We start from the raw sequence: 26620 nt of genomic DNA on the forward strand, positions 1-26620 counted from the left end.
CTCTGGTGTTGGCAGCTCCTGGGCCCAGGTCTAGTTTTCCTGGGAGGGTGGCCTCTTGGGGGGCTGGGAAGAGTCCTGGGAGCCGCTGGCCCTCCTCTTTGCTGCTCGTCTTGGTCTCCCAGGGGCACGGTCCCTGCCCTGGCTGGCACTGGAGGGACCTGCCACAGCCTGCCCCAGACCCGCCGCCGGCTCTTCACGCTCCCCGTGGATGGGAGAGGGGGCGTGGTGTGGGCTGGTGGGATGCCCAGCAAGAGCAGCGGCCGAGGTGCTGGGGCGCTCCTCTTCCCGAGCCCCTGCTGGGCTGCTGGAGGGGGCTGGTCCAGGGGCAGGAGAGCCGGCTCTGGAGGCAGCAGGATGGGGGGCAGAGGTGGGCCTGCCCTCCCGCGCCTCGGCTGCAGGGCCATCCTCCAGGCCCAGGAGACGTCGGGCCTCCCTGCGGCAGCGCCGCACGGCGACACTGATGAGCCGGCGCACGAACGACACTGCGCGCTCCTGCAGGCTGGGCTGCAGCAGCCGGACCAGCACGTCTTCATCCAGCCCGTATAAGCCCAGGACGGCCCGGATGAGGTCCTCCAACACATCTGCTGTGGAAGGCTGCCGTTGAAATGTGGCCCTCAGGTGTTGTTGTAGCCACGGCAGAAAGCGTTGGAGGAGGGCTGGGTGCTCATCGAAGAGAGATGCCCAGGTGTCTGGCTGCAGGCCACCCACTGTAGCCCTGGGCACCGTCTCCACCGCTGGCGGCTGGGCAGCTAGCGGGCGAGGGGGGCTGTCGGTCCCCGGGTGTGCGGGCGCTCCTCCAGCTGCAGGTATGGCAGGCCATGTTGAGTCCTCTTGTGGTGGTCTGATGTGGACCTCTTCAAATTCATGGTCTGCCCGCACCGAGTGCAAGATGGATTGTACTCCCCTCTTGCAGAGGGGGCACTCAGGTTTGCTGTTAGCCCACCGCAGGATGCAGGCGTAGCAGAACTGGTGGAGGCATGGCATCACGAAGGCGGCGTTGTCAATGCTGTCCAGGCAGACTGGACAGCGGTGTTCCACCTCCGTGGCCATGCTGTTCTGGCTGCGGTGGGCTGGGAGGAGCTGCGGGTGGTGAACTGCTTCCTCCAAACGGCGCTGCAGCAGCTGGAAGCTGCGCTCGAAGATGCGCCGCGTGTGCCCTGGACACACCCTTCAGTATCTCTGGGATACGCACTTGAAAACCGTCCTGAGTAAGGCACCAGCACCAAGCCTTCGCTCAACACTCCAGCCTCGCTGGCTGCTCAGCTGGAGTCTGCGCTTGAGGCCGTTGGGCACCCCTGTGTGCTGGGTTACAGGGCTGGGTGACGTCACGCTTGTCCGTTGGTGACCAGTAAACATGGCACTCAGGCAGCTTCCAGAAGCTGCCATGTCAGATGACTACTTTTTGGTGGTCTTCTGGCTTTCACAAACCTTGACGGACAATAAAACACAACAGAACAGAACTGTCCCTGGTGGAAGGAACTCCAACAATCTTCTAGTCCGACTGCCCGACCACTCCAGGGCTGACCAAAAGTTCAAGCCTGTTGTTAAGGGCATTGTCCAAATGCCTCTGAAACGGATGGGCACAGGGCGTGGGCCATCCCTTGAGGAAGGCTGTTGCAGTGTTTGATCACCCTCTTGATACAGAAATTGATCCTGAGCTCAAGTCTGAACCTGCCTTGACACAGCTTTGAGCGCTCAGTCACATGATCTGGCTTGGCCGGCCCTGTGTGGAGCAAAGAGTTGCACTTGATGATCCTTGTGCATCTCTTCCCACTCAGCATATTCTGTTATTCTGTGAATTTATACTTGTGCCTGGCACCCACCCACCCAAGGTGCAGAAGCCAACAGTTTGTCTTGTTAAATTTCATGCCCTTGATGACTGCCCCATGCTCCAGTGTATCTACAGCCCACTGCAAGGCCTGTTCTTGCTCAAGAGACTTAACAGCGGCTGCCGGTTTAGTAGCATCAGTAAACTTGCTAACGGTGCATCCAACCCCTGCCCCCGGATCACTGATAAAAGGATTGACTGGAACTGGCCCTAGAACTGAGCCCTGAGGAACAAGCCCGAAGCACTTGGCTCACTCTTGTGGGTTTTCTCCTGCCTTTCTCTCCTTCCATTATGCCAAATCTCATCCTTGATCAAACTCTAACTAAATTGGAAAAATAGTTAAAGCAATAAATAAGTAGAACTAAAATAAATAACAATTTCCCACACATCTGCCTGTAACCAGTGTTTGAAATGAATCGTTGGAGGTCAGAGTTACAAAGGGGAAACTGCCATATGCTCTGCCCCTTTATGCTGCGTTTGTACGTTGTTACTGGCTCCTTAGTCATTATTCCAAGGCGATCATTGTTATTATTATTATTAATTTATTAAAGGGAAAATATCTTGCTTTTGTGAAGTCAACTTCCCATCTTTCTCAAGGGTAAAGGGATAAATTGAAGAGACTGGCTTGGAAGAATTTCCCTACTTCTGGACGTGGCTCCTCCAGGAACAGGCAGAACATCACAGAAGTTCAGGAGCTCAAAATCAGCCTTGATTTCTGTCAGAGTTTTGCGTGGCTGGGTCCTGGTGGAAAAGGGGGCGGGGGGCTGCAGAAAATGGCTGCTGCAAGAAGCAGCCAGAAGCTCTCTGCAGGCCCGAGAGAGTAAACATGGGCTAATTCAAGGCCAGAGTTGCTGCTGAACAAGGCCGAGCCAATCGTCCAATGTCACAGCGCCTCAGGGAATCACATTTAGGAGAATAAAAACGCAGGCAGGTGCATTTTCCCACCAAAGAGGGGAGTGAGAAGATGTAAGGAGCTGTGCAGGCAGCAAGGCCGGGGAGGGCGGGACAGGAGGCCTCGCCCTGCTGCTGGAGAGAATGATGCCTCTGCAGCCTGTGGAGAAAGCCATGGTGGAGCGGGTGTCCCCCCAGAGCCCATGGAAAAGGCTGAGACCCCACCTGCAGCCCCTGGAGAGGCTCCATGCTAGATGAAGCAGGTGGAGACATAGAGGAGATGCTGTGACCCACGTTAGAGCAAGCCCCTCCCTGTGCCACAATGCAGGGGAAGAAGGGAGTGAAATCATGACCAAAGTGAAGTCTGAAGTGATAGAGCGGCTTTGGTGGGCGTCTGGCCTCCAGCCAGGGCCAAACCACCACAATTTATGACAAAGCATCTCAGGAATTACTTGCTGTCTCTAAGAGAGAGACTTGTATGCCATCAAATACATGACTTGGTTGTCCAGCATGGGTAAGTGTAACATGTTTTATAGTTCCTGCGCTATTTCTAGACCCACCCTCAGCAAAAGAAAGGGAAAGGAAAAAACGTCACAGCATTTCACATCTTTCATTAGAAACTTTATTCCATCAGCCTCCAGGTACATGAAGTGAAATAAATGGTAGTGAAGGGCAGAAGGACCAACAGCAGTCATCTTTGGAAAACAGAAACATTTTCACAACAAAACACCTTTTTGTTACAGCGAAGAAAAAAAGCCAGGCACACTTGATAGCTTTTCTTTAAAGATGTATTACAGTTCAGTCACACCAAAGTGAAACCTTGTGGGCTAAAACTGGGAAGTTCTGTGGTTTAGCACTAGTACAAGCCTACCAAACCACACGATTTTCTGGGCAGCAATTAAGAAACATGCATCTTTCTGTCAAAATTTCTGTCCAAATGAGCTGTGTATTCTTCAGTCTGGACTTCAGAGCTTCAGTATAAGGATCATTAGTTGGATACCTACGTAAAGAAACAAATTCAATCATGGTCACGGTACTTGGAAAATCCAACAGATCTTAACTGACACCTTGGCCACTGTGGAGTTTGTTTTATTCTGTATTCCCTTCAATATGAACTCAGCTTTGCAGATTGTCTCAGCAGAAAGTATGAATGCACTGAAATCTTCTTTCCCCTAATCTGCATGTGCATCTCCAATTAAAATTTATGTGACTTCTCTGAGTACATCAAAATAAGGACAAACTTTATGCGTGACTGTGTTGTGATTAAAATCTTTGCTTAAAAGCCTTTAAGCCTTTTAAAAAACCTTGAGGTTCATGGTGTTTCTCCATGACCACCATTAGTACACCTACATTATGGAAAACCTTAGGTTTCTACTTACTACCTCAATTAAAGTCAGCTACACACCTTGTGCATCGTTTTGCACTTTAGTAAACTGGTACCAAGTTGCTCCCTTTTCAGTGTGACATTTCTCACTCTTGTAATGTGACTGTTTAGCAGCAAAGCTTCTCTTGCCGTCCCTGTCCCTGGTGAAGGCCTTTCTCTTAGTAGACAGTACTTGCTGAAATTACTCGTCAGCTTACTCGTTAAATTCCCACCACAATATAGTATCTCTGTTTGGATTTAAATTCTCTAAAGAGCATACTGTGATCTACAGAAAGGGCTAGATGACAAGCATGAAGATTAAGTTGGGGGGGTGGTCTCTCAAATTGACAGATGAGTGTCCTTCAGTGGAAGCCTCCTGGGGCACAGAGGGGACAGTGGGATTGCCAACGCCAGTCCCACGGGCTTTTGTCCTGTGGCTGTCATTTGACAAAACTATGTGAGCCCTGCAGGTAATCTGTTCAGAGTGTCTACCAGCGATCCTTCGCTGAAATAAATTCAGGGAGGACTCGTGCTTCCCGCTGTATGCCGTACGATGCAACTGCCTACCCCTTTTACCTGGGCACAGAGCAAATGTTGGGACACGCTGCTCCCAAGAAGCTGGAGAGCTACTGCCAGAAGAGGGTGGAGGAGCCTGCTGGGTCTCCGTTACAAGCATGTTTTCCGGCACCATCACCAGCAGCAGCAGCTAGAAACAGTCCTGCCACACCTGATGCAGGGTTCTAGAGGTAACTTGGCACTGACACAGAATGTCCGGTCTGGATCAACCATTTTATTTCCAGCTGAGATGTTTGGGGAACAATTCTGCTCCAATGCATCGCTACCTTGGCAAATTTCACAGTTCCCAACAGGCTGTTCTGGAGGGAGAGAAAGGAGCCTGTTGGAAAGGTGCTCTCCATGCAGAGCCAACAGAATAAGCTAAACTTTAAGGAGGGACTGGTTTGGACTTTCCTTCTGCTTCCTCGTTACTAGCCTTGACAACACCACCTTGATGTTTTTTCCCAATGAAATAGGTTAAAGTGTTATGTATTAGGTAACCACCTCTGACAGACATGGTGACGACACGAATTCTGCCTTCAATCCTCTCCCTCTGCCCAGAGGTTCCTTCAGCCGGACAAAATAAAGGCCAGTTGGCCAAAATGCCAAAGAAACGCACACACGGTAGAATATTTTTGCAATTACAACTAGATGGCTAGAACACAGACACACAGCATAGAAATGGAGACAGGAGTTAATAAAGAATGGGGGGTACATGTGTCACATTATCAGCGATGCAAAAGACCAGCTTAAGCACGTGTTTCTCTACATCAGCTATAAAAAAGAAAAGGTGCCTTTTTAGCAAGTATGCACAGAGATTGCTCAGTTATTTCTAAGAAAAAAAACAAAACAGAATACTTGACAATTTTTATCCTCTATTACAGACATTATTACTACCTGTTTATAAAATGTAAACCTTTCCTCGCAGTTAAGATTTACAGCAGTCATCACCTTTGTCCACTCCTTACATAATCAGTCCCTGGTGGCAAAAATAATCTGATGTAGCACACACCTTTTCTGAAGTAATTACTGATATGTTATGGAGCATTAGTTGTGTAGTGGCAGAAGTAGTGGTCAGAACTGCAACGTATGGAGCTGAATGGCAGCTCCTTAGGATAAAAATCCTTAGAAATGTTGGGAGAACTGGTGCGTTTTGGAGGAATGTCTAATTGGGAACAGAAAAGGCAAATGGTATCCTATGACAGAAGACATAGACTTTATTCCAGCCTAGAGACCATTGGGATAAGGAGGATTCTACCAGAACCCCAAGTTTTCTGGAACTACACCAGCCACAGTAACGCAGGAACTCGATAGGGCACCTGTCAGTGAAATACAGCCTCTGGGGGGGAAGATGCTGGTTTTCATGTCAAGAAGAGGAAACAGATTCTTTCTATCCCTCCCATAAACTTACTCCAGCTGTGTTCAGTACTTAACTGCTGCTGTGGGTCTGCATGGCCAAACCAGCTCAAGGACCGATCCGCCACTGACCAAGGCCAAGCCCATCAGCACCAGTCACAGCCCCTCTGTGGTCACATATTTAAGGAAAAATCCCACAAGTGGACGCTTTTTGCCACCAGAGGAGGGAGTGAGAAGATGGAAGAAACTTTGCAGACACCAAGGTCAGTGAAGAAGGGGAGGAGGAGGCGCTCCAGGTGCCACAGGAGAGATTCCCCTGCAGCCCGTGGAGAAGAGCATGGGGAACAGGTTGTCCCCTTGCCACCCACTGAAGATGATGGGGAGCAGAGATGCTTCCTGCAGCCCGTGGAGAGGCCCCAGGCTGGAGCGGGGAGACAAATGTAGAAGATGCAGTGACCTGTGTTGGAGCAAGCTCCTGGCAGGACCTGCAGCCTATGCAGAGACAGGCCCCAGGCCACAGCATGTTTTCTGGGGGGACTGGGGGGCACCAGGATGGAGCAGTGTGGGCCTGAGAGACTCAGAGACGTTCTATGATTTTATGACTGTACTCCATAGCAGTGACCCACGCTGGGACAGCTGGTGAAGAGATGGAGCCCTGTGGGAAAAGACTGACGTTGAAGAAGTTTGTGGAGGACCCCATGCTGGAGGAGGGGAAGAGTGTAAGGAATGCCCACCCCCCCCTTTCCCGCTAAGAAGGAAGATTACTTATGAGGAACTGATGGAAACCCCCATTCCGCCACCCCCCTGTGACACCTCAGCGAGGAGGAAGGGAGAGAAATAATGAATAAAGTTGAGTCTTTGAAGAAGGGAGAGGCAGGGACAGGCCTTTTAGGATTTGGTTGCACTTCTCATTATTCTACCCTGGTTTCTGTGCATGTGAGTGTGGTAAGATGGGTTTTTTCAATTCCCTGTTGAGTCTGTTCTGCCTGTGACGCTGATTGCGGAATGATCTCTCCCTGTCCTATCTCCACTCCTAAGCCTCTCAAGAGGTATTTTCTCCCCCAGCTGAAAAGGGGAGTGAGAAGAGTGTCTTTGCTAGGAACCCGGCCTCCAGTCAAGGTGCAACCACCACAACAGCCTAAAATAGAGTGCGATCAAATGCTTAGCTTACGCTGTTGTTTAAAGACAGGCCTTCAAACCAGGGAAATTGAGCGCTCTCTCTAGGTTAGAGATCAGAGCTGAAGGTATTTAAAGCTCTGTCCTTGTGATCTCTACCACTTCCCTGGAAAAGACGTTGTGAGATGGGTGGAGCAGAAACCAGAACCTGAACGTATCGCTTTTTTAGCTGATTTTTAATGTGTTTTGATTAACCTGGCTCAAAGGAAAAAGTCCTGTGCTCTTTGTTCTTAACCTTCAACATCGAGAAGTACATTTTGCACTTACCAACTTCATAAACGTTCCTATTGGCTGAAGCAGAGCCAGCGATCTCAGCATACGGGGAGTCCCCGCGTGCCGGGGACTTCATTTCCACATAGCCGCATTCTGAACTTCTGGGGACAAGAGCTGGTGGGTCTTTTATAGTAGCGTAGGGGTTCTCAGAACTACTTAACGAGCAATTACTTAAATTATATTCGGAGTTCTTCACTAGATCTGCAACAACAAAAACACGTGTTTCTCTCAAGCATGCTAGTAGTATGGACATCAATGCTACACAGGGTGTTGAGTTCTAACAACTCGCTCCCCATCAAATATTTAAATAGAAACCAGTCATAGCACTTCCAAATGGTTAGACAGTCCTTAATGAATCCACTTCTACTGCTATTCTTGTTTATGGCCCTTGGTCTTGTCATCAGCAAATTCCTGTTGCAGTCTGAGAACTGTCAATTCTGGTTAGAATAGTAGCTGGCATTCAATACAGATAATCCCAGAGTGGTTGGGGTTGGAAGGGACCTCAAAGCACATGTAGTTCCAGCGCCCTGCCGTGGGCAGAGACACCCTCCACTAGACCAGGTTGCCCAAAGCCCCATCCAGCCTGGCCCTGAACAATGCCATGGAGGGGGCAGCCACCGCTTCTCTGGGCAGCCTGTGACGGGGCCTCACCACCCCAACAGAGAAAAATTCCATCCTAACACCTGATCTAAATCTAACCTCTTTCAGGTTAAGGCCATTACATTTTGTCCTTTCACTATATGCCCTTGTAAACAGCCCCTCTCCAGATTTCTGGTAGCCCCCTCCCTGTTAGGTAGTGAAAGGCTGCTACAGAATATCCAGAGCCTTCTCTTCTCAAGGCGGAACAAGCACAACTCTCTCAGCCTGTCTTTGTAGGAGAGGTGCTCCAGCCCGGCGGTGACCTTTGTAGCCCTCCCCTGGCCTCACTTCAGCAGCTCAGTGTCTTTTACTGGGGAGCTCAGAGCTGGACACTGTACTTCACGTGCTTTCACTTTCTGTGCCTTGGGCACTGTGGCTTGAGCACTTGCCAGAAAAGACTGAGGCAAAAAGTCATGAAGTACCTCAGCCTTCTCCAGATCCTGGGTAACTGCATCTCCTGTTTCCTTCTGGAGACAAGGCCAATTTTTCCTCTCACCCTCATTTTGTCACTGACGGAGCTATAGAAGCTTTTGATGTTGCCCTTGATGTCTCAGGCCAGATTTAATTCTGTCAGCACTTTAGCTTTCTTAACCTGGTCCCTGGCTGTTGGAACAGTTTCTCGTTATTCCCCCTAGACTACCTGCCCATGCTTCTACCCTCTGTAGGCTTCCTTTCCCTGTCTGAGTTTGCCCAGGAGCGCCTTGTTCATCCAGGCAGGTCTCCTGGTGCATTTGTTGGGCTGCATCTCTCCAGAGCTTGAAGGAGGCAGTCCTTGAATACTAAACAGCTGTCCTGGGCCCCTGGTCCTTCCAGGGCTTCGTTCCATGGTACTCTACTGAGCAGGTCCCTGAAGAGGCCGAAGTATGTTCTGCTGCAGTCCAGGGTAGTGAGCTTGCTGTGCACCCTCCTTACTTCCCTGAGGATCTAGAACTCCAACATTTCATGGTCACTGCAACCAAGATTGCATCATGGTACTCTGTTAAAAGCATTACAGAAGTCTAAAGGAACTTTCTCTAGACAGTCTCTCTCTAAACAAAATACACAGTTTCCAAGAACAAAATTAGGTTATTTGAGAAGACCTAAACCAACTAAATTTATTCCTACTCCATCTTTATTTACTAGGTCTCATGTCAGCTGTCCTGCTGTTTTTGCCAAGCCTGACACCCAGGTCACAAGCCTAGAGCTACCCAAGCAATCCCACTGCACCTTCTAGAAACCAGGCATAACATCAGCATTCCTCCAGTCTTCCAGAATCTCCCCATGCAGTGGGGTAGCCACAGCCGGGATCTCTCAGAAGTCCCAAGTGCTGGTACATCTGCTCTAAGAAAATGTAAAGCTGAACTCTGAGCGTTAAACTGTTTTCTTAAAAAACCCGTGTCTTGGCCGGAGCTGTTGTTAGACCAAGGCTGGGGATGGGCAGGGAAAAATCCTGCTGCAGACTGCTTCTGATGCTGCACCTGATCCCCAGAACCTGACAGTGAGAAGGACTAGAAATGAAGGTAATTAAATCATCTAAAGAATAATGGCACTCAGAGTCCCTTCTAAGGCTTTCACTGGGCAGAGACATGAGGAGTGTGATCCAGCCTTTTTGGGATGCTTGAGATTGGGAAAGGATGAAGTGTCAATAGGATACAGAAATTCTCACCCCTTCTCAGGAATTTTCTTTTGACGGACAATGTGCTGTGTTTTAGCAGACAGGAGGCTTAGCTGGGAAGATGCTGCTACAATTTACATCTGCAGCAGCCCAGATGATGAGAAACTACTTCAAAAAGCCTTGATTCTGTGTGGTGGGGATTAGAGAAAAGGATTCACCCAACCCCACACCTATTTAATCAAAGTAATTTTGCCAAAGCAGATCCTTATTTACAACACCCATTGATTTATGAAAGTAATTAGTATGAAAATAGTTGTATGACAATATGATGAGAGTTTTGCATATCATGTCTGCACTGGGCATCAGGTGGATTCACCGCTCCTCACAAGGAGTCACTTTTTTGTCTCCTTGAAGAAAGGTTGAACCCATAACCCTGAACCTCACGCACAGCCAGACCACCTTGGCATTACCCTGAGCGGAGAACCAGGAAAAATTCCCTGCTTCCCTCTCTATCCCAAACACAGTAAATACCATTCACCCTCTCCTCCTCCTCCTTCTTCCTTCTTACCAAGCTCGTTGAGGTAGCCACCATGTTTCCAGTCTGCAGGCAATGTTCCCGCGTAGTCCATGACAGTTCCTCGTTTTCCAGGTTCCACGTTTTTAAGGTTCACAAACAGCTAATTGGTTTTGGCCTAATTCAAAGGAAGACAGATAACAGAAACTGAAACTGATGGGAAGTTACAGGATTTCCAGGTGCTAATCAGGCAAAGTGGTTTGGGTTTGCGTGGCCAGGTTTTGGTAGCGGTGGGGGGCCAGGGGTGGCTTCTGCAAGAAGCTCCTAGAAGCTTCCCCTACGTCTGACAGAGTAAATACCCGACGGCTCAAGGATGGACCCACCGCTGGCCAGTGACGAGCCCATCAGCGATGGTGGCAGCACCTCTGTGATAGGATGTTTCAGAAGGAAAAAACCCCACAGATAGACACTTCTTGCTGCCAGAGAAGGGAGTGAGAAGATGAAGAAACTCTGCAGACACCAAGGCCAGGGAAGAAGGAGGGGGAGGAAGCGCTCCAGGCACCAGAGGGGAGACTCCCCAGCAGCCCATGGAGAAGACCATGGTGAAGCAGGCAGTCCTGCTGCAGCCCAGGAGGAAGATGCCGAGTAGAGATCCCAGCTGCAGCTCCATGCTGGAGCGGGTGGACACACCTGAAGGAGGCAGTGACCTCATGGGAAGCCTGCATTAGAGCAAGCTCCTGGCAGGACCTGCAGCCTGTGGACAGAGGAGCCCACACCGCAGCAGGTTTGCCTGGGGCAAGCTGTGGCTCTGTGGGGAAGCAGGCTGGAGCAGTCTGTCTCTGGAGGTCTGAGCCACATGTAAGCCACACCGGGGCAGTTGGTGAAGAGCTGTAGCCCCCATGGTAAGGATTCATGTTGGAGAAGTTCATGGAGGATTGTCTGATGTGGGAAAGACCCCACACTGGAGCGGGGGAAGCATGTGAGGAGTCCTCTGCCTGAAGAGGAAGGAGCGGCAAAGACAATGTGTGATTAACTGGCCACAATCCCCATTCTGCCCCCGTCCTGTGCCGCTCGGGGGTAGGTGGCAGAGAATTTGTGAATAAAGTTGAGGCCAGGAAGAAGGGAGGGGTGAGGGGAGGTGTTTGAAGATTTGGTTTTATACCTCATTATCTCACTCTCTTTTGATTTGGTAGGAAATTAGATGCTTTGCCCATGATGTTACCTGCGGAATGATCTCTCCCTGCTCTTATCTCAACTCATAAGCTTTTGGTTGTATCTTCTCTCCCCTGTCCAGCTGTGGAGGGGAGTTATAGAGCGGCTTTGCTGGGCACCTGGCCTCCAGCCAGGGTCAACCCACCACAAAAAGAAACCAAACCTGAAACATGATGGAACCAAATGAAATAAACTAGAAGCTAATTGACACAGGAGCACTGAGATTTTGATGCTCTACCTTTGCCAGGGTCAGTCTGTCCATGTTGTTGACATGAGGTGCGGTAGCGCACTGAGTCAGAGTATGATAACTGGGGTTAGAGAAATAGCGACTGTTGGAATTTCCACCGGTACTGTGAGGGATGGCTTCTGAAAAGAAAAGAAAATCAACAACTATCAATAGCATGGCATTTCTTTCTGAGGAGAAGTTTTTGACAGCTCTGCACTCATTCCAAAACCTAATGGGAGAGTTTCTGGAAAGAGCTACCTAGGAAATTGCCATTCATTTGACGGATTTAGGGACACAGAGCAGGAACTGACAGGTCACTTGAAGCAAGAGCATGTTACTTGCTAACTTACTTCTCTCCTGAGGTTCCTTGCTCTCTTTTGCCTCTGCAGTCACTGTCCCAATTACAGAGAATTTTAAACACCAAGTTCATAGCAACACTCTCTAGTGCCTCAAGAGCACCCCCACCTTTGCTGACAGCTCTTTCTTGGCTCTGAAAACTCTTTCTGCCACCTTCTTCACCTGCTGCCTGCCTTAACAGCTGTGGGCAGAAGACAGCAGTGCCTGAAGTTTCACGTACCCGTTGCGTCACTCCCAGGTTTGCTCTTTGCCTTCACTTGTTTCAGACTCGAGCCTTCAGATGGAGCTTCTTAACTGTATCGGGATTACAGATCTGCAGCACCACGGACGCTACCCTTTGTTCCTAGCCCTAAACTCTGTCTGTCCATGGCCAGCAGATGGCAATGTGTCACCAGTGGCAGACCCCTACGGACAAGATTTGCTTCGAGAGGATCTCTGTGTATCTGGGAGACTATGAGAAGGGAAGAGGGAAAAGGAGAAGGGAATTGTCTCTACTTGGGATTTGGCTTTACTTGTACTGGGCCTGCCACTGAGGCCGTGAAATTAGGAAGGAACGAAAACCGAAAAAGAAGAAAAGGGTAAAAGACAATGAAGAAACAGGCAAAACAGGAACCAATTGTCCTTCTCCACCAGACTGTCAGGTCTCCCAGGCTACTCAGAGCCCCGTGCTTCAAAACCCATGCAGTTGTATGAGCGGAGCCAGACATCTGGCTGGTGTCACGTCATATGACATGTGTGCCGATGTGGGAAGACAGCAAGAGATAAGGTCTTCATAACCAATTCTGCAGGTTTTCTCTGGAAAAAGCCCAGGTCCAACTCCTGAAGCATCTACCCCATTAAGACTCCCCCTGAAGCAAAGAGGATGTATCAAAACACTGGCCAAAACAGAGACTCCCCTGACGGTTGAGTAATTGCTCTTAGGCACCAACACTTGCCATTCCTACTCACTTTGCTCACAGTGCTTCCCCATGAAGCCCGTGCGGCAGGTGCACTGCCCACTGATGTGGTCGCAGTCAGCTCCGTTCTGACACTGGCATAGCAATGCACAGTCCTTCCCGTAAAAACCCAGGGGACATCCTGCAATAGAAGGAGCGGGAAGAGAACTGGAGTGAAGCAACTGCTCCAGAACTAAAATGCAAACATCCTGGGTAAGTATATTAATGGACTACAGCCAGTACTGCACATCCGCAGGGGGAGCATCTGAATGTCAGAGTCATTCATTCTGTGTGTGCACATGACAGACTCTTCCACAGGGATGCCCAGCCGCAGCCAAAAGTTGTCTTCCTCTAAAGCAAGGCTAAAGAGGAGTTCAAATGTAGTTGCCAGCACTCTGCCAGTGCTTATGCAGCTGCCTCCCCTGCTACCGCGGAGGTAACGTGTTACATCTTCTGGGCCAAAAATGCTTAGCAGCGTGGGAAGACATCAACGACTGAAATGTGAAAACACCAAAGGAAAGTTCTGTCACTCGTTTATAGACCAAGAATGGATGACAAAAGTCACTTACTCTGTGTACAGTAAAGGCCAGTCCATCCTGGGGTACATTTGCACTCCCCATCGCAGGCACTGCAGTAAGCTCCATTATGGCAATTGCACGTGTGGATGCAGTTCGGTCCCCAGTGGGAAGGTGGGCAAGCTAAAACAACCCACAGCAATTCATTAATTGATCCCAAATGACAAAGATCAGTGATATCCACAAACAGAGCTGCTTACATTCACATAGAAGCACTGCTTCACTTGGTGTTTGTTGTTTTGCTTTTAAAGCCATTTCTTGGGCTACTCCATTCTGAGCAAATCGCCACAGGTTGGGTTTTCTCTAACTAAGGACTTCTTTTACTCTACATAAAAAGTGTTGAAAAAAATTGGAAGTGTCGAAAAAGCCAGCAATTCAAACTTGATCCTCAGTAACTAGGACACTCATACCAACTTTCTCTACACAGAAAGCCAAGTAACTTTCCTCTTTTCATTATTTTTTAATCTGCAAGCAGTTACGTTGAACACAGCCAAAGGTATAAGTCTTCTAAGCCTCAAAACTGAAGGAGTACAAATAGAGAAGGTTGAAACACATCTCACAGCCTATAGATTTAGGCTAAATATGAAGCTTAATTCTTTAATTTCTAATGTTAGAGTCTAGGTAATTACCTAAATAGAGTGCAAATGATCAGGACTGTACCTTTATCAAGTGGACTCTTGCTGCTGTGGTTGCATTGATGAATATAGTATTTTTTAAAAAAAGTAATTCCTGAATCCTTTAAATGCAAAAGGACTCATCTATGTGTGGGCTGCATTTTTGCAAAGTGGTGGTTTTGCCCAAATTTCACTTCATTAAGAAATATACTACATTGTAGGGACAAAAAAATAAACACTAAGTTTGGTTTTTCTTGTTTTTGCTTCAGTTGTGCCTTATGATTCTTTTTGTTATTGTTTTTGTTTGAAAATAGTGGTCAGCTATGAGGGAATGTAAACCCCATACAGATGAAAGGTTAAAAGTTTTAAGAAGGTTACTGGTTCCAGAAGAAATTAATGGAATCATTATCTTCCATGTGAACAAAAGGCCTGTACACAAAGCAAAGAAACTTGCTCTGTTACAGCCCATGAGCACAGTCTAAATAGATGCTTCCATTCATATTGCTGGCACCATTTTCTTGTTATTGATTTGTGAGTAAGTCTCTCCTGCTCCTAAATACCCCTATTCTTCTACTCTCCAAAATACCTACTTATTTTACCATAAAACCAGACGCCTTTCTTGCTACTGGCTTCCACAGGAATCGGCTCAAGATTTATCTTGCTATGATACTTAGTTGTGCATGCCAATCACTTCACAGAATTTAGACAGCAAAGAGTTTTTTTTCCAAAGTCACCAGCTGCTACATTGCACTGGTACAGAGCTAGTTAACCTGGACTAGCCAAGCCATAAATGAGTTACCATAAGTGACGTGAAACCAATGTGGGATGGTATTCGGAAATGCACCTCCCTGGAAATCAGCACAGTCTCTTTGGAATGTTGACGTATCAGGCTTTGGTGTGGCTTCTTTTATTCACAGAAATGGGTTGACTGAAACTTTGGAATACAGTGTTTTGGACCGTGTGGATTTTGGTACTTCATGGAATTGGATCTATTTCTCGTGAGAATTCTGCCTCAGGTATTTCTCTCCTATTATCAGTATTTTCATAGACCTGACAAGGCATCTGGAGAATGCTGAATTATTTCATAAAAGAACTCCTATGAAACATAATGAAATTAGGGCCTAGCACTCTGAGTCAGTAACAAAGTCTTCACTGGGTTAGCATACCAAGGCAATACTCCCCAAGTGAGGTAGAATGGCAGTAAAAACGGGTATCTGCGTTGTGCTTTTATGTGGCAAGGTTCTGGTGGCGAAGGGGGGAAGCAGGGGTGGCTTCTGCAAGAAGCAGCCAGAAGCTCTCTGCAGATCCTCTACAACTCTTCTTGGGCAGTGAAAGACTGAAAATTGGTCTCTTCTCTCATATGCTCCATCCCACTTCTTAGAAAAGCCAGAGTGCAATTATGTTGCTGATAGTGCTGATAAACTGAAGAAGAAAACTTTCGGATTTCTTCCTCCTATACCACACAGTCCTCATTTCTGACTTGGACAGTGGGTTTTTTACTAAATACTAGATAATGTAAATAGCCAAACCCGAATTGATTGTTGTTAAAAGAAAGGGGAACATTTCATACTTACGTTGAGAGCAGTCACTACCAATCCAGCCAGGGTAACACTGACAGGATTTATCAATAGGATTGCACGTTCCGTTATTGGTGCACGTGCATATTCCAATGCAGTTCTTGCCAAATCTGCCACTGGGACATACTGGAACAAAACACAATTAGAACTCCTTAGTAATCAGAATGGGATTACCTTTTCTTTATTTCAAGAGGAATCTTGATACTAGGATCAAGACAGGTACTGCTTAGTATAATGTTCAGTAAGGCATTAGAAATTCTGGGAAGCCCTTTATACATGCTCATTATACAAATAATACAAATAACAATACAGTGGGTTTCATACTGTAGGATCAAATGTTCAAACAGTTTAAACCTGCTTAAGATTCCTAATTTATACGCTGCAAGCACTACAACAGCAACTGCTGTTGGTTTTATGGCTTCCAAGCGACGGAAGGAAAATTGCTGAAGTGCCTGGTCTCTCTGTCCCAGAGAGTCTTTACTACAACTTGTACCTTTGTTACAGAGGGCTCCTGTAAATCCAGGTAAGCAGTCATGTAAGCCATTAATATGGTGGCAGGGACCACTGCTGTGTACACACTGGGGGCATGTCTGGCTGCAGCGGTGTCCATAAAACCCAGGGGAACAGACTGGAATCAGAAAGAACAAACCGTCATTCCTTCCTACACTTTCTATACAGCCGTGAACTACTCTTCAGAGCACTTCCTGACTCTGAATTAGCGCTGCTTTCTAAAAACACAAGGCTTGCAATGGCGTCCTCATTATTTGTGCAGTTCAAGGCTTTACACTCACAAATGGAGATTTGCTCGTCTTCCTCTAAGGTTCACTACATCCCAGCTCTTAATGACTTAACTGACATTCTGTTACTTGTCAGGCCATGCTGACTTGGGTTGCAGGTGAAATGCATCTCTAGTTTTTATGTTATACACATTTGGCTATACATAGTATGTCCTCTCCAACACAAACAACTCCTAAGGCATATTTGAAGAAAAGTCATTTAAAAAGATAGACTGGATAGTTTTATCTGTAGAGGAGTATGGTCATCTTAGACCTTGACTTCTTACCTGTTTCCTAACTTGGAAAACAAATAGCCATTACTTCACTGAGAAAAACTTACCAATGTTTTCCAGTGATCCTTTAGGTACTCATGACATGATACAGCCAGCTACACATCACCTAACTTTTAGAGAACCTGAGACCAGAAATAGGAATTCACTTAATTCTTACGCGAAAGGCACAAGTTTCTTTTAAAAAAGGAGGAAAAAAAAAGGGGGGGGCGAGGAGGACAGACAGGGAGAGGCCGTTCCATAAAATCTCCTCCTTTGCTGCTCTAATCCCTTCTGGTATTTTTTTCCTGATAAATTAGAATATTAGGTAACGCATCAAGAGAAATAGCTGTTGCACAGCAGCACAATTAGCACAATGCACAATTAGCACTCACAGAACTTAACTTGGAACCTTTCCCGTATTTTAATTTCATTCAAGATTCAGTCTTTTAATTATACACTCGATACGAGTTACATGGCTCGATCTCCCTAGAGATCCTCGCTGTTTTGGTAGGTAATACTAAACACCAAAAAATACCAAGTCTGATGGTTACTTTAACAAACCTAAAAGAAAAAAAACCCAAGCTATTCTAACATACTTTGTTGAATTTAGTTCCTTCCTCTATTGTCACAAACCCTTTTCCTGCTGCTCCACTTATTATGCATATACATATGTTCCACAACACCTTTCTTAATCCTACCTTCTGATGCTATCTCTGCAGTGTAACTTTATAGAGCAGCTATTTGAGACCGTGTTATGAAAGTATTGCTCAGGAGTATTGCTCTGACATGTGAAGCGTGGGAGGAGGATATTTCCAGACACCGAACAGAAAGCAAACTATGCTCTTTATGTCATACAGTGTGTCTAGACATCACCAACGTGTTGAAACTAGTCCGTTACACACGCTGTTGTGATGACATCATTCCAGGACAGATACTCCATTTTTTCTAGAATCACGCACAAAGTCTCTTTCTAGCAAAATCTTTTTCCTTTCCATAGATGAAGATTTCACTGAAGCTAAAAGCAGTGTCTCCTTTCCAATACCTGAGGTCACGCAGTCAAGGTCTGTGCTACGCCTGAAGTCGTCATCTCCACCCAGGATAGTTCTATCACACCGGCCAGCTCATTTTTAGAACCTGTTACAAAAAGATGCTACACTTTTACTACGGACTTTCAAATCACAGAATCTACCTACTTTAACCTGGCTTCATTCGTTACCATACTTTTGGTCTCTGGTGATTTGTCTGCCCTAGTGTCTCACAAACTACTCATCGATGGCACAATGACAATACTACTATTTTCTCATCATTCACTCCAATTACTTTTATTATTTTTGCAGCCTTGCCATTTCCCAGCGGTATCTGAGTGACTGAGGGGAGGTCGCACTGCGGCTTTTGGGACGACAATAAGGCCAAGAACACTCTGGGCTCAGTTAGGTGAGTGCTGGCTGTGGCAGCCTCCCTCTCTTTCTGTGAGGACTCCTGTGGAGAGAGTCCACAGAGACTACTGACCCTTGAATACAAACAGGAAAGCTGAAGCTTGCAACGCTACAGTATCGCACGGAGACACAAAACTCCAGAACCCTCTGAGAGGGGCATACTTAAGAGTGTCAACTCCATCTTATGGAAGCTGGAAGAGTTTTCCCAACACTTACATAGACATTTAGGTGAGAACTCAAATCCCTTCCTGGAGATAAAAGGTTTGTGATAGCATGCCTTTCTGCAGAGTTTCATCATGTTTTCAAATTACCTTGCTCTCCATAGACAACAGTGCCAAACACAAATTCTAATGGATAACCAAATACAAATACTTCCTAAAACCACAAGGAAAATGCCAGAGAAACCTTGCAGAAAAGTGCAACAATTTTCATGCAGAACAAAATATGTGCAGAGACACTTGAGTTCTCAAGTTTGAAAAACCTAAGTGGAAGCACAGCTTCTGCACAACTGATCCTCTTTTTGGCTGCCAGAGCCAAGCTTTCTGGGTTCCTGCACGCAAGGCTTTACGTACCAGAGCTGCCAGCACAGCCCTGCATATTTACAGCTCTTCACCACTTCCTGAGGAATGGTTCTGTGAAGGCGCGCAAGGTTTCAGATTGACCCGTCTACTCTCCTACTCCCAGTTTGCCTGTGGATCCCACACTCAACAACATTTCCATACCTGTGAATCACAGATGGAACAAAACAGCCACAGAACTGGCCCCTGTCTCCTTCCAGCCCCACACAGTCCTCCTGTAGAGCAGAGAATTTATTTAAAAACTGGAGTTTCTAAGAATTTCCTAGAAAACCAAACATTATCACTGGAAAAGATGGAGCCAGTTTTTCAGAGAAAGAGTTCATGTTTTGACTACAAAATGTAATAAAAAACAGTTATGGAATAAAACAAATCGGTTTTGACTTTTACCATTTTAAAACCTTTGAAATTAGATATTTTGATTGCTCTCCCCAAGCACAAATTGCAAGGTGCAGCAGAACTGATGAGGCAATGTTATGGCAGTGCAATGATTTCTAACTTTGCACTTCTCAATGTCGGCGTGACAGCGTCAGAGCCCCAAGAGGAAGGCAAAGACCTGTCTGTCACTGCACTCTTCGCAGTGCCTTCTCACAGCTGACTAAGAATGAAGGCAACTTTTCCGTTCATATTGTACCAGAGATAGAAGATAATGTAATCAAAACTAGGTTGTTTGATGTTAAGTATCTATTTCTGGCACATTCTTTCCTCTCATAGTTTTTTCTGCTTTAACAGAAGCACTCTGGAGAGCATTTGATGCCAACGGGGAAAAATTTGGGTCTGTGTTTTTCAACAAATTCTAAAGGAGCTGGAGAAAAGTCTGAGGCTCGACTTTAAAGCATGAAAGCAGGAAGAGTTTTTCATCTGTGCATCTTAACTGTGTGTTTTCTGCACTTCAGTGTGTTGCACTGCAGAGTTCTTCCCAAAGATTTGTCGTCATGTGTCACCAATCTTCAACCCAGTTGTGTATGGGCTACCAGGAGCAGTCCTCCTTGGAGACTTATCCCCCCGACAAAATTCAGTGCAAAATCTGGTGAAATTATGAAACTACCTGGCAAGGGAATTCACATTTTTCTCCTCTCCAGCCTGGAGCACAGGTACAGGTTCCATCCAGAGCTTTCCAAGCCCCTCCGTTAAGGCACTGGCAAGTTAAGTTACAGCCAAGCCCCCAGGTACTTCTGGGACAATTTATTGAGCAATCTACACCATGCCAACCTGCCAAAAAGAAGAATTTCAAGTGACAAATTAATCCAAGTTTTCCCCCATTCCTCTCTGAGGACGTGTTTCACTCTGCCTATCAGGCAGCATCTTTCGGAGATGTGCAATCCCAGGGTACCACTAGCTACAAGCTAGTAGCAGCAGTTTCAGACGAGGACTCGTCCACGTTGGAACAAGGGTGGTGAAGGGCACCTCCTGACATCTCTGCACAGCACACATTTGCAGATGGGTGCCACCGTGCAATAGCAATTCAGGGCAGATTGGCAAGGAAAACACAGACACCTTGAAATTTCACTACCAACCACCAGAGGATACTGAAGGTTTAAGGCATGGGTTGAAAAAGCAAGGACTGTATTCCCTACATTCAAGCTGCTGCTTTCATCACTCTTCCGCCAGTACTGAACAGATGGAGTTCTGCAATACAGTTTAGAAACTCAAATCCTAGACACAAAACAGAAGGAAACATAGCAGCAGTGCCTAAGTTGCATTTCTCCAAGGATACATGGAAGACCTTCTAGATCATTGCTGTACTTCCCTCCAGATGCAAAAAAGACTGTAATGGGAAATGGTTCTAAAATGCACCCTTCACTGCTGATTATGCTGGGTAGCAATGATTTGCAGACTGCACGCTGGAGGCAGAGAAATGGAAATAGATTTTTAAAAATGTGACCATCTGATACAATAGAAACGGCAGGAGACAGTCTGACGTGACCATCAGCAGTGACACAAGCCAAGGTTCTAATTTTGTACCTTGTTTACAGCAAGCCAAGGGAAAAGTAATTCTGCACTGAGCCTAATCAATAGACTGTGCAAAACACATGGATTGAAACGAAGCCGCCTCGTGCCCTGGATAGAGAACTTCACATTTAGGGGTCATTTCAGGCAAAAATCAGTCCCTGACAGAGGTGGGCAGGGACGTGCAGTTTCTGAGGGGGTACAATGTCCATCAGAATTACTGCTGGGAGGTGAGAGCCAGGCAGGGAGGTCAAGGAGCGTCAGTCTAGTCACACGAATACTGGGAGACCTAGAAAGTTTCTCACAGAAGCAGGGAACAGCGCGCAAAGGCTTGGAAGGGTCTTAGGCAAGGTTTTCTCAGAGAGCTGGTGAGGAAAAGAGCATTCAAATAGAATAAATTGCCAGTAGATACTAACATCAGTGCTAAAATGGCAGGAAGAAATCGGTGCCTCTGTGTGGCTGAGAGGGACAAGGGTTGCAGCCAAAGGTCATGCACACCCAGGCTGAGGGAAACCCGCCTATGCATTTCGACCAGACAGGCTGCTGTCAGACACATGGCAGGCATGCCTGTGGTACATCCAGCAGATGACAGCACTGCCACCAAGAGAGAAGTGGTGGCACACCTCAGGGTAAACACCAGTAATTCACTAAGCCGCAGCAGCCTCCAGCCCACTGAGAACACAAACATGAGGCATGTGCACTCTTCTTGGGGCAGATGGTTTCCTAGTTTTCACCTCCCAGAGCAGCAGAAGCATAAATCAGCTGGTGATATGGCCTTCAGCGTGGTCTGCTTTTTATTAAGTTTCTTTCTTCTTCTCTACTTCCAAAACTCAAATTCATTTTATGATTAGGGAAAAAGGAAATTAATCTGAAGGGATGCTTACCTGCTTTGCAGGCACAAGAACCATCTACTGGTGAACAGATGGCTTCGTTTTTGCAGTTGCATACAGATGAACAGTTTATTCCATACGTCCCCAGAAGACAGGCAGTACCACAAGCAGCACCCTGAATGACACAAAAACAGAGTCTAAAAACTATTCAGACAATAGAACCAGTACATTCTGTAGACTGACTCAGGTGCTACAAAAGCCAGAGAACATGCCTGTTCCAGGCTGTCACTAAGGTATCTGAAATTTCATGGCGAGGGACTCCTTCATGCTCTTTAAGTCCACAGTAAGCATTACTTTCCTGTTAGTTGTTGGGAGAGCTCAGGTCACACAGCAAACACCACTTGGTTAGATCAATGGACAGTATCTTAAGTAATAAGGAAGCCCTTCACGAAACCAAATCTCGGTAAGACAGCAGGTTCATGGAACGTGGATGTCTACAGTATTTTTAGGAATTAATTTGACTGAAGTTTTCACAGTTGTTGTTCCTACAACAGTCACCCTGTAAATATCCAAAGCACAGGTAACCGCAAATGCATGTAAAAGCTGCAGAATAATCCATCCTGAACCGCAAAAACAAGTGTCTTGCTCTAGATTTTCTCTGAATGGAACATCAGGAGCTGCTGCAGCAAGATAATGATTGAAACCATCATTCCTCCCTTTATTTACACCTCACAAGCACATCCTCCTACTTATCACTGTCTTACAAAGTCACTATCTTTTCTTTCCTGAAATGCCTTCACTTCAGTGCTGAGAACCAATCCCAGATTTGCCTCAGAATCTTATAAAATGCCCAGTATTATTTATGTACCTAAATACCGTTACCTTTCTTTTCCTGTGGTGGAGAAAGGACACTCGGGCACCATGAAGAACTTGGCACTCAACTAAAGCCAATGGAGTTGAAAATGTACTGCAAAAGAGAGACTTATTTACCTCAAATCCGGGGGCACAGGTGCATTTTCCAGTCACACTATTGCAGTCAGCACCATTTTGACAGCTGCGGATCTGCTGACATGAGTCGCCATAGAATCCTGGAGAACACGTCTCGTTGCAGTAGAGCCCCGACCAGCCAGGCTTGCAGGAGCATTCCCCAGACACAGGGTGACAGCTGCCAGGAGGGGATGGAAGGATAAGTAATTCAGGACTAAAAATGACAATCTACAACTGAACAGTTCTTGAGATCTAAATTAGAACGTATTTATAAAACTACTAGTACTGGCATTTTAAGACATACATCACTGTCCTGTAAATAGATGTAGGAAGCTGTAATACTTTTGAAGGATTTTGATGGGTTTTCATGAAGTCAGACTAATTGGCAGTAAGATTTATACATTAAGAAAGGGAGCCTATATATATATGTATGCACATATCCCTCAGAGAAAGCAAGAGACAAAAGAAATGCCACCAGAACGTGTCCTGAAAAAACCCTAATCCCAGCCTAACTATACCAAATTAGTTGGTGATGCAGAATGACCTCCCACAGTCTTATTTACAAATGTGAAGCAGGGGTGGAAGATCACCAGAAAGAGCTTACAAGACAAAAGGAAAAACCCTTGTAGAAAAGTACGTAGCTACAGTGTGCTCTTTTTACACCAGGTGTCACGTGAGTAAAGACATGCCAAAACCAGTCTGAAATGCTGCAATTCCTACATTTTGTACATTCCTGTACAAAACAAGGCGCTAATGTTGACAAAGGCAGACAGAGGCCTTTTTTGCTTCTTCCTGCAAACTGCATCTTCAGAATGACAAGTTTCTGTAAACCCCCCAACCTGTGATGGGAAGTGGCAGGGACGTATGGATCTGCTCATACCAGGTCACAGCGCTGTTGCTGTACCCCACTGAGGAAACGGGGTTTATGTGGCCTTAGTCTCAGCCAGCCAGTGCTCACTCTCTCTTTTCTCTTGACTGTTGAGTACCAAGGGAAAAATGGATACTTTCACCTGGTCACGGAGAACAGAGGGCTGGGTTCAATACACACTCCAGCTCAAATCCTTGCATATCTACCAAAAGAGGCAATGGACAAGAACCTTTTCTGAAAAAACTCTTTGCATAAGAGGCTTGTTACCTGCTGCTGCTCTCTGGACCCCTGGAAAATAGTAGAACCTCCCAGGTATACCTATATCTAACCCTTCACGAAGCATAGAGGCTGACAAGCACGAGGATTGGCTGGAGCTGCCATCAACTGACCACATCTACTGATTTCAGTTATTTTGCACTTACAGCACACCAGAACGTGCAAGGGATATATGATCTATCCTGCCTACACACAGTGAGCAATGTAATGATCTACCCACCTGGTAAACAGAGACAAAGGTCCCACTTTGTCATAATATTTATTTGGCGGGTAAGCAACCAAATAAATACAGCAATGAATATTAAGATCACATATAGCTGCAAGCACTGTCATTGGGAAGCTCTTTTGGGCTGAGAGTTTCCTGATCCAGTTAGGGAATACCAGATTCTCTCACAAGTCCTTCGCTGCTTCAGATTGCATGAAAGTACTAGAAAAATCAGGAAATCTTTCTTTTCAGATTTCTATCTTCTCTACAGAAGAACAGGTTCAAGGGTGTAAAGCCTACCTCCAGGTAGTGGGCCTGTGCCAGGGACATCTTTTATCACACTTGAGACCATAAATTCCTTCAGGACAAAGCCTTGTTTCACACTGCTCTCCAGTGTATCCTGCTTCACAGAGACAGGCACCACCAATATGGTAGCATTTCCCACCATTCATACACTTGCAGGGCTCAGCACACTGCACCCCGTACGTCCCCACTGGACACTCCTCTTGGCACATATGAGAAAAACAAAGAAAAAAGTGGGTTAGTTCCCATCAAATACAGCTTTGGGACATTCCAGGGAAATTGAGTTTATGAGCAATCTCTATACGGCTCTAAAAAGCCTCTGAAGTGGAGCAGTGATTTATAGAAATTCATGTTTCAAGTACTTTATGTCAGAATTTGTAACTTTTAGAAGTAAACTGGATTCTGCACTTAGCAATAGCGTGAACAGCCAGCAGATTTCTGTGCCCCTGTAGATGCTCAGGGCCTGGCAGTCCTCTGGCAATCACGCTCAGCAGTCTCTGATGAGAACCTTTTCTAACTGTGTTTTCCAAACACACTATGTTTGACACAAGGCACGGCAAAATGTAATAGAAGTCACAAGAGCCTTCTGACTGAGGTCAAAGGGGTATATGTGTTCATATCATGCCTCCGCAGTACTGGCCTCAATCCCTTACTGGTATCCAAGTGTCGAGGTATTTGCAACTCTGCCCTGAGGGGAGCAATAAAATCCCCATTACTTCAAAGGTGCAGCGTAATAATAGAGCTAATAACCCCCTACAAATGTTTCCCAGTGAAGTTACACAAATCAGCTGTGAATGGATTGTCTCCCAATGACCATCTGGAATTCCAGCACTGCAACTCCACTTACTTTTTAAACATCATCTTCATGACCTTCTGAAACACTGTCTTCCTGGTGAGGACAGTGTTGTCTCAGCCAAAAGGTTTTAGGCAAAACGGGAATTTCAAGTCGATTCTCCCAAGTTAACTCCGATCATGTAGAAATTGTTACCGATGTAGGAAAAGTTAAGGGTTCAGAGTGCAAAGTACATGACACTTCACGTACCCTTCACGGTACCTTCTGAGATTACAGTAACCAGGATGGCATCTCTTCATGGACCAAGAATTTAGAAGAAGAGGACCCTGCAAAGTATTCTGCCCCTTTTGTAAGTGCATATAACACAAATCTAGCCTTGCAATAGCATCAAGAAACGACGTCTCCTTAACTCCCCTGTACTGATTTTAATGCCGAGTTGTACCCCGCTTTGTGAATCATGCGGGTGCTAATTACAAGGCCTCACCAAGTCTCTGAACCATGAGGAAAAACACGTCTTTATGGTGACGGTGAATGAAAGGCGGGTAAGGAAGTTTCACACCACCGATCGGCTACATCTGACTGTAATAAAAAAGGCACGCTTGATGTGCTGGGTGTACGTGCTGGTGTTTTAGGCCTGGCACCCTGTTCTGACCAGAACTGAAATGAACACCTCGACTCTGCGTGTGATTAGCTCTTTTCACACCAGGGGGTTTTTGATCATGGGATGGTTTATTTGGCACTGGGATTCCTGGCGGCAGATGGGGTCCACCTGTCCCAAAGGGGAACAAGGATCCTAGCCCAGCAGTTGGCAGGGCTTGTGGAGTGGGCTTTAAACTAGGTCTGAAGGGGGAAGGGAATAAAACCAGGCTAGCGGGAAAAGAGTGTCAGAGTCAGGGGTGGGAGTCTACTGTGGACTGCCCAGCCAGAACAACAACAACATTGATGAGTTATTCTTCAAGGGACTAAGAGCCACCTCTAGATCCCCTGTCCGTGTCCTTACGGGGGTTTCAACTGGCCAGATGTTAGCTGGGAACACCACCACAGCTAATACAAACAGGTCCAGGAGAGTCCTAAAGCAACTAGATGCGAACTTCCTTGTTCAGGTATTGAGGGAGCCAACGAAGAAAGGTGCCCTCCTAGATCTCTTGCTCATCCACAAAGAAGGACTTGGGGGGAAGTAGAAGTAGGTGGACTTCTTGGCCACAGAGTAGTGGAATTCAAAATCTTTGTTGAAAGAAGGGAAACTGCCTCCAAAACTTCAACACTAGATACAGGGAGAGCAGATTTTGGACTGCTCAGGAAAGTAGCTGGTAAGGTCCCCTGGGAAACTGCTTTTGAAAGTCCATCAATGCTGGCCACTTTTTAAGTACCACCTCCTAAAAGCACAGGAATAGGCAACTCCAAAACATTAGAAATCAAGCAGGTGGGGCAGGAGGCTGAGCAGGGACGTTCCTCTAGAGCTCAGCAGAAAAAGAAAGTGGAAGCAAGATCAGGAAATGTGCGGGGATTACGGGGACACTCTTCACCTTTGCAGGGAGAAAATGTGTGTGGCCAAAGCTTAGAGAGAGCCGAGGCTGGACAATACTGTGGTAGACAGTCTGGGGTCTTCAAATACAGTAACAACAAGAGGAGGACCAGAGAGAACATTGGTCTGTTGCTAGATG

At 46.5% G+C, this 26620-nt stretch overlaps 1 protein-coding gene across 1 annotated transcript in view; it reads right to left on the minus strand.

The window, feature by feature from the left end:
• Nucleotides 1-24375, minus strand: part of LOC311203671 (uncharacterized protein) — a gene marked incomplete at its 5' end in the record, with an annotated part of 62402 nt that extends 38027 nt beyond the window's left edge. Inside the window, 13 exon segments of the mRNA XM_084278425.1 lie at nucleotides 7437-7679; nucleotides 10244-10352; nucleotides 10356-10367; nucleotides 11640-11767; nucleotides 12933-13061; nucleotides 13489-13617; nucleotides 15683-15811; nucleotides 16179-16313; nucleotides 18481-18544; nucleotides 19793-19956; nucleotides 21579-21699; nucleotides 22515-22689; nucleotides 24161-24375. Of these exon segments, the coding sequence (XP_084134551.1) occupies nucleotides 7437-7679; nucleotides 10244-10352; nucleotides 10356-10367; nucleotides 11640-11767; nucleotides 12933-13061; nucleotides 13489-13617; nucleotides 15683-15811; nucleotides 16179-16313; nucleotides 18481-18544; nucleotides 19793-19956; nucleotides 21579-21699; nucleotides 22515-22689; nucleotides 24161-24375 (1753 nt within the window).
• Between the last annotated feature and the right edge of the window lie 2245 nt (nucleotides 24376-26620).

This window comes from Gallinula chloropus (assembly GCF_964237585.1).
Source record: "Gallinula chloropus genome assembly, chromosome: Z".
In the NCBI taxonomy this organism is placed as follows: Eukaryota; Metazoa; Chordata; class Aves; order Gruiformes; family Rallidae; genus Gallinula; species Gallinula chloropus.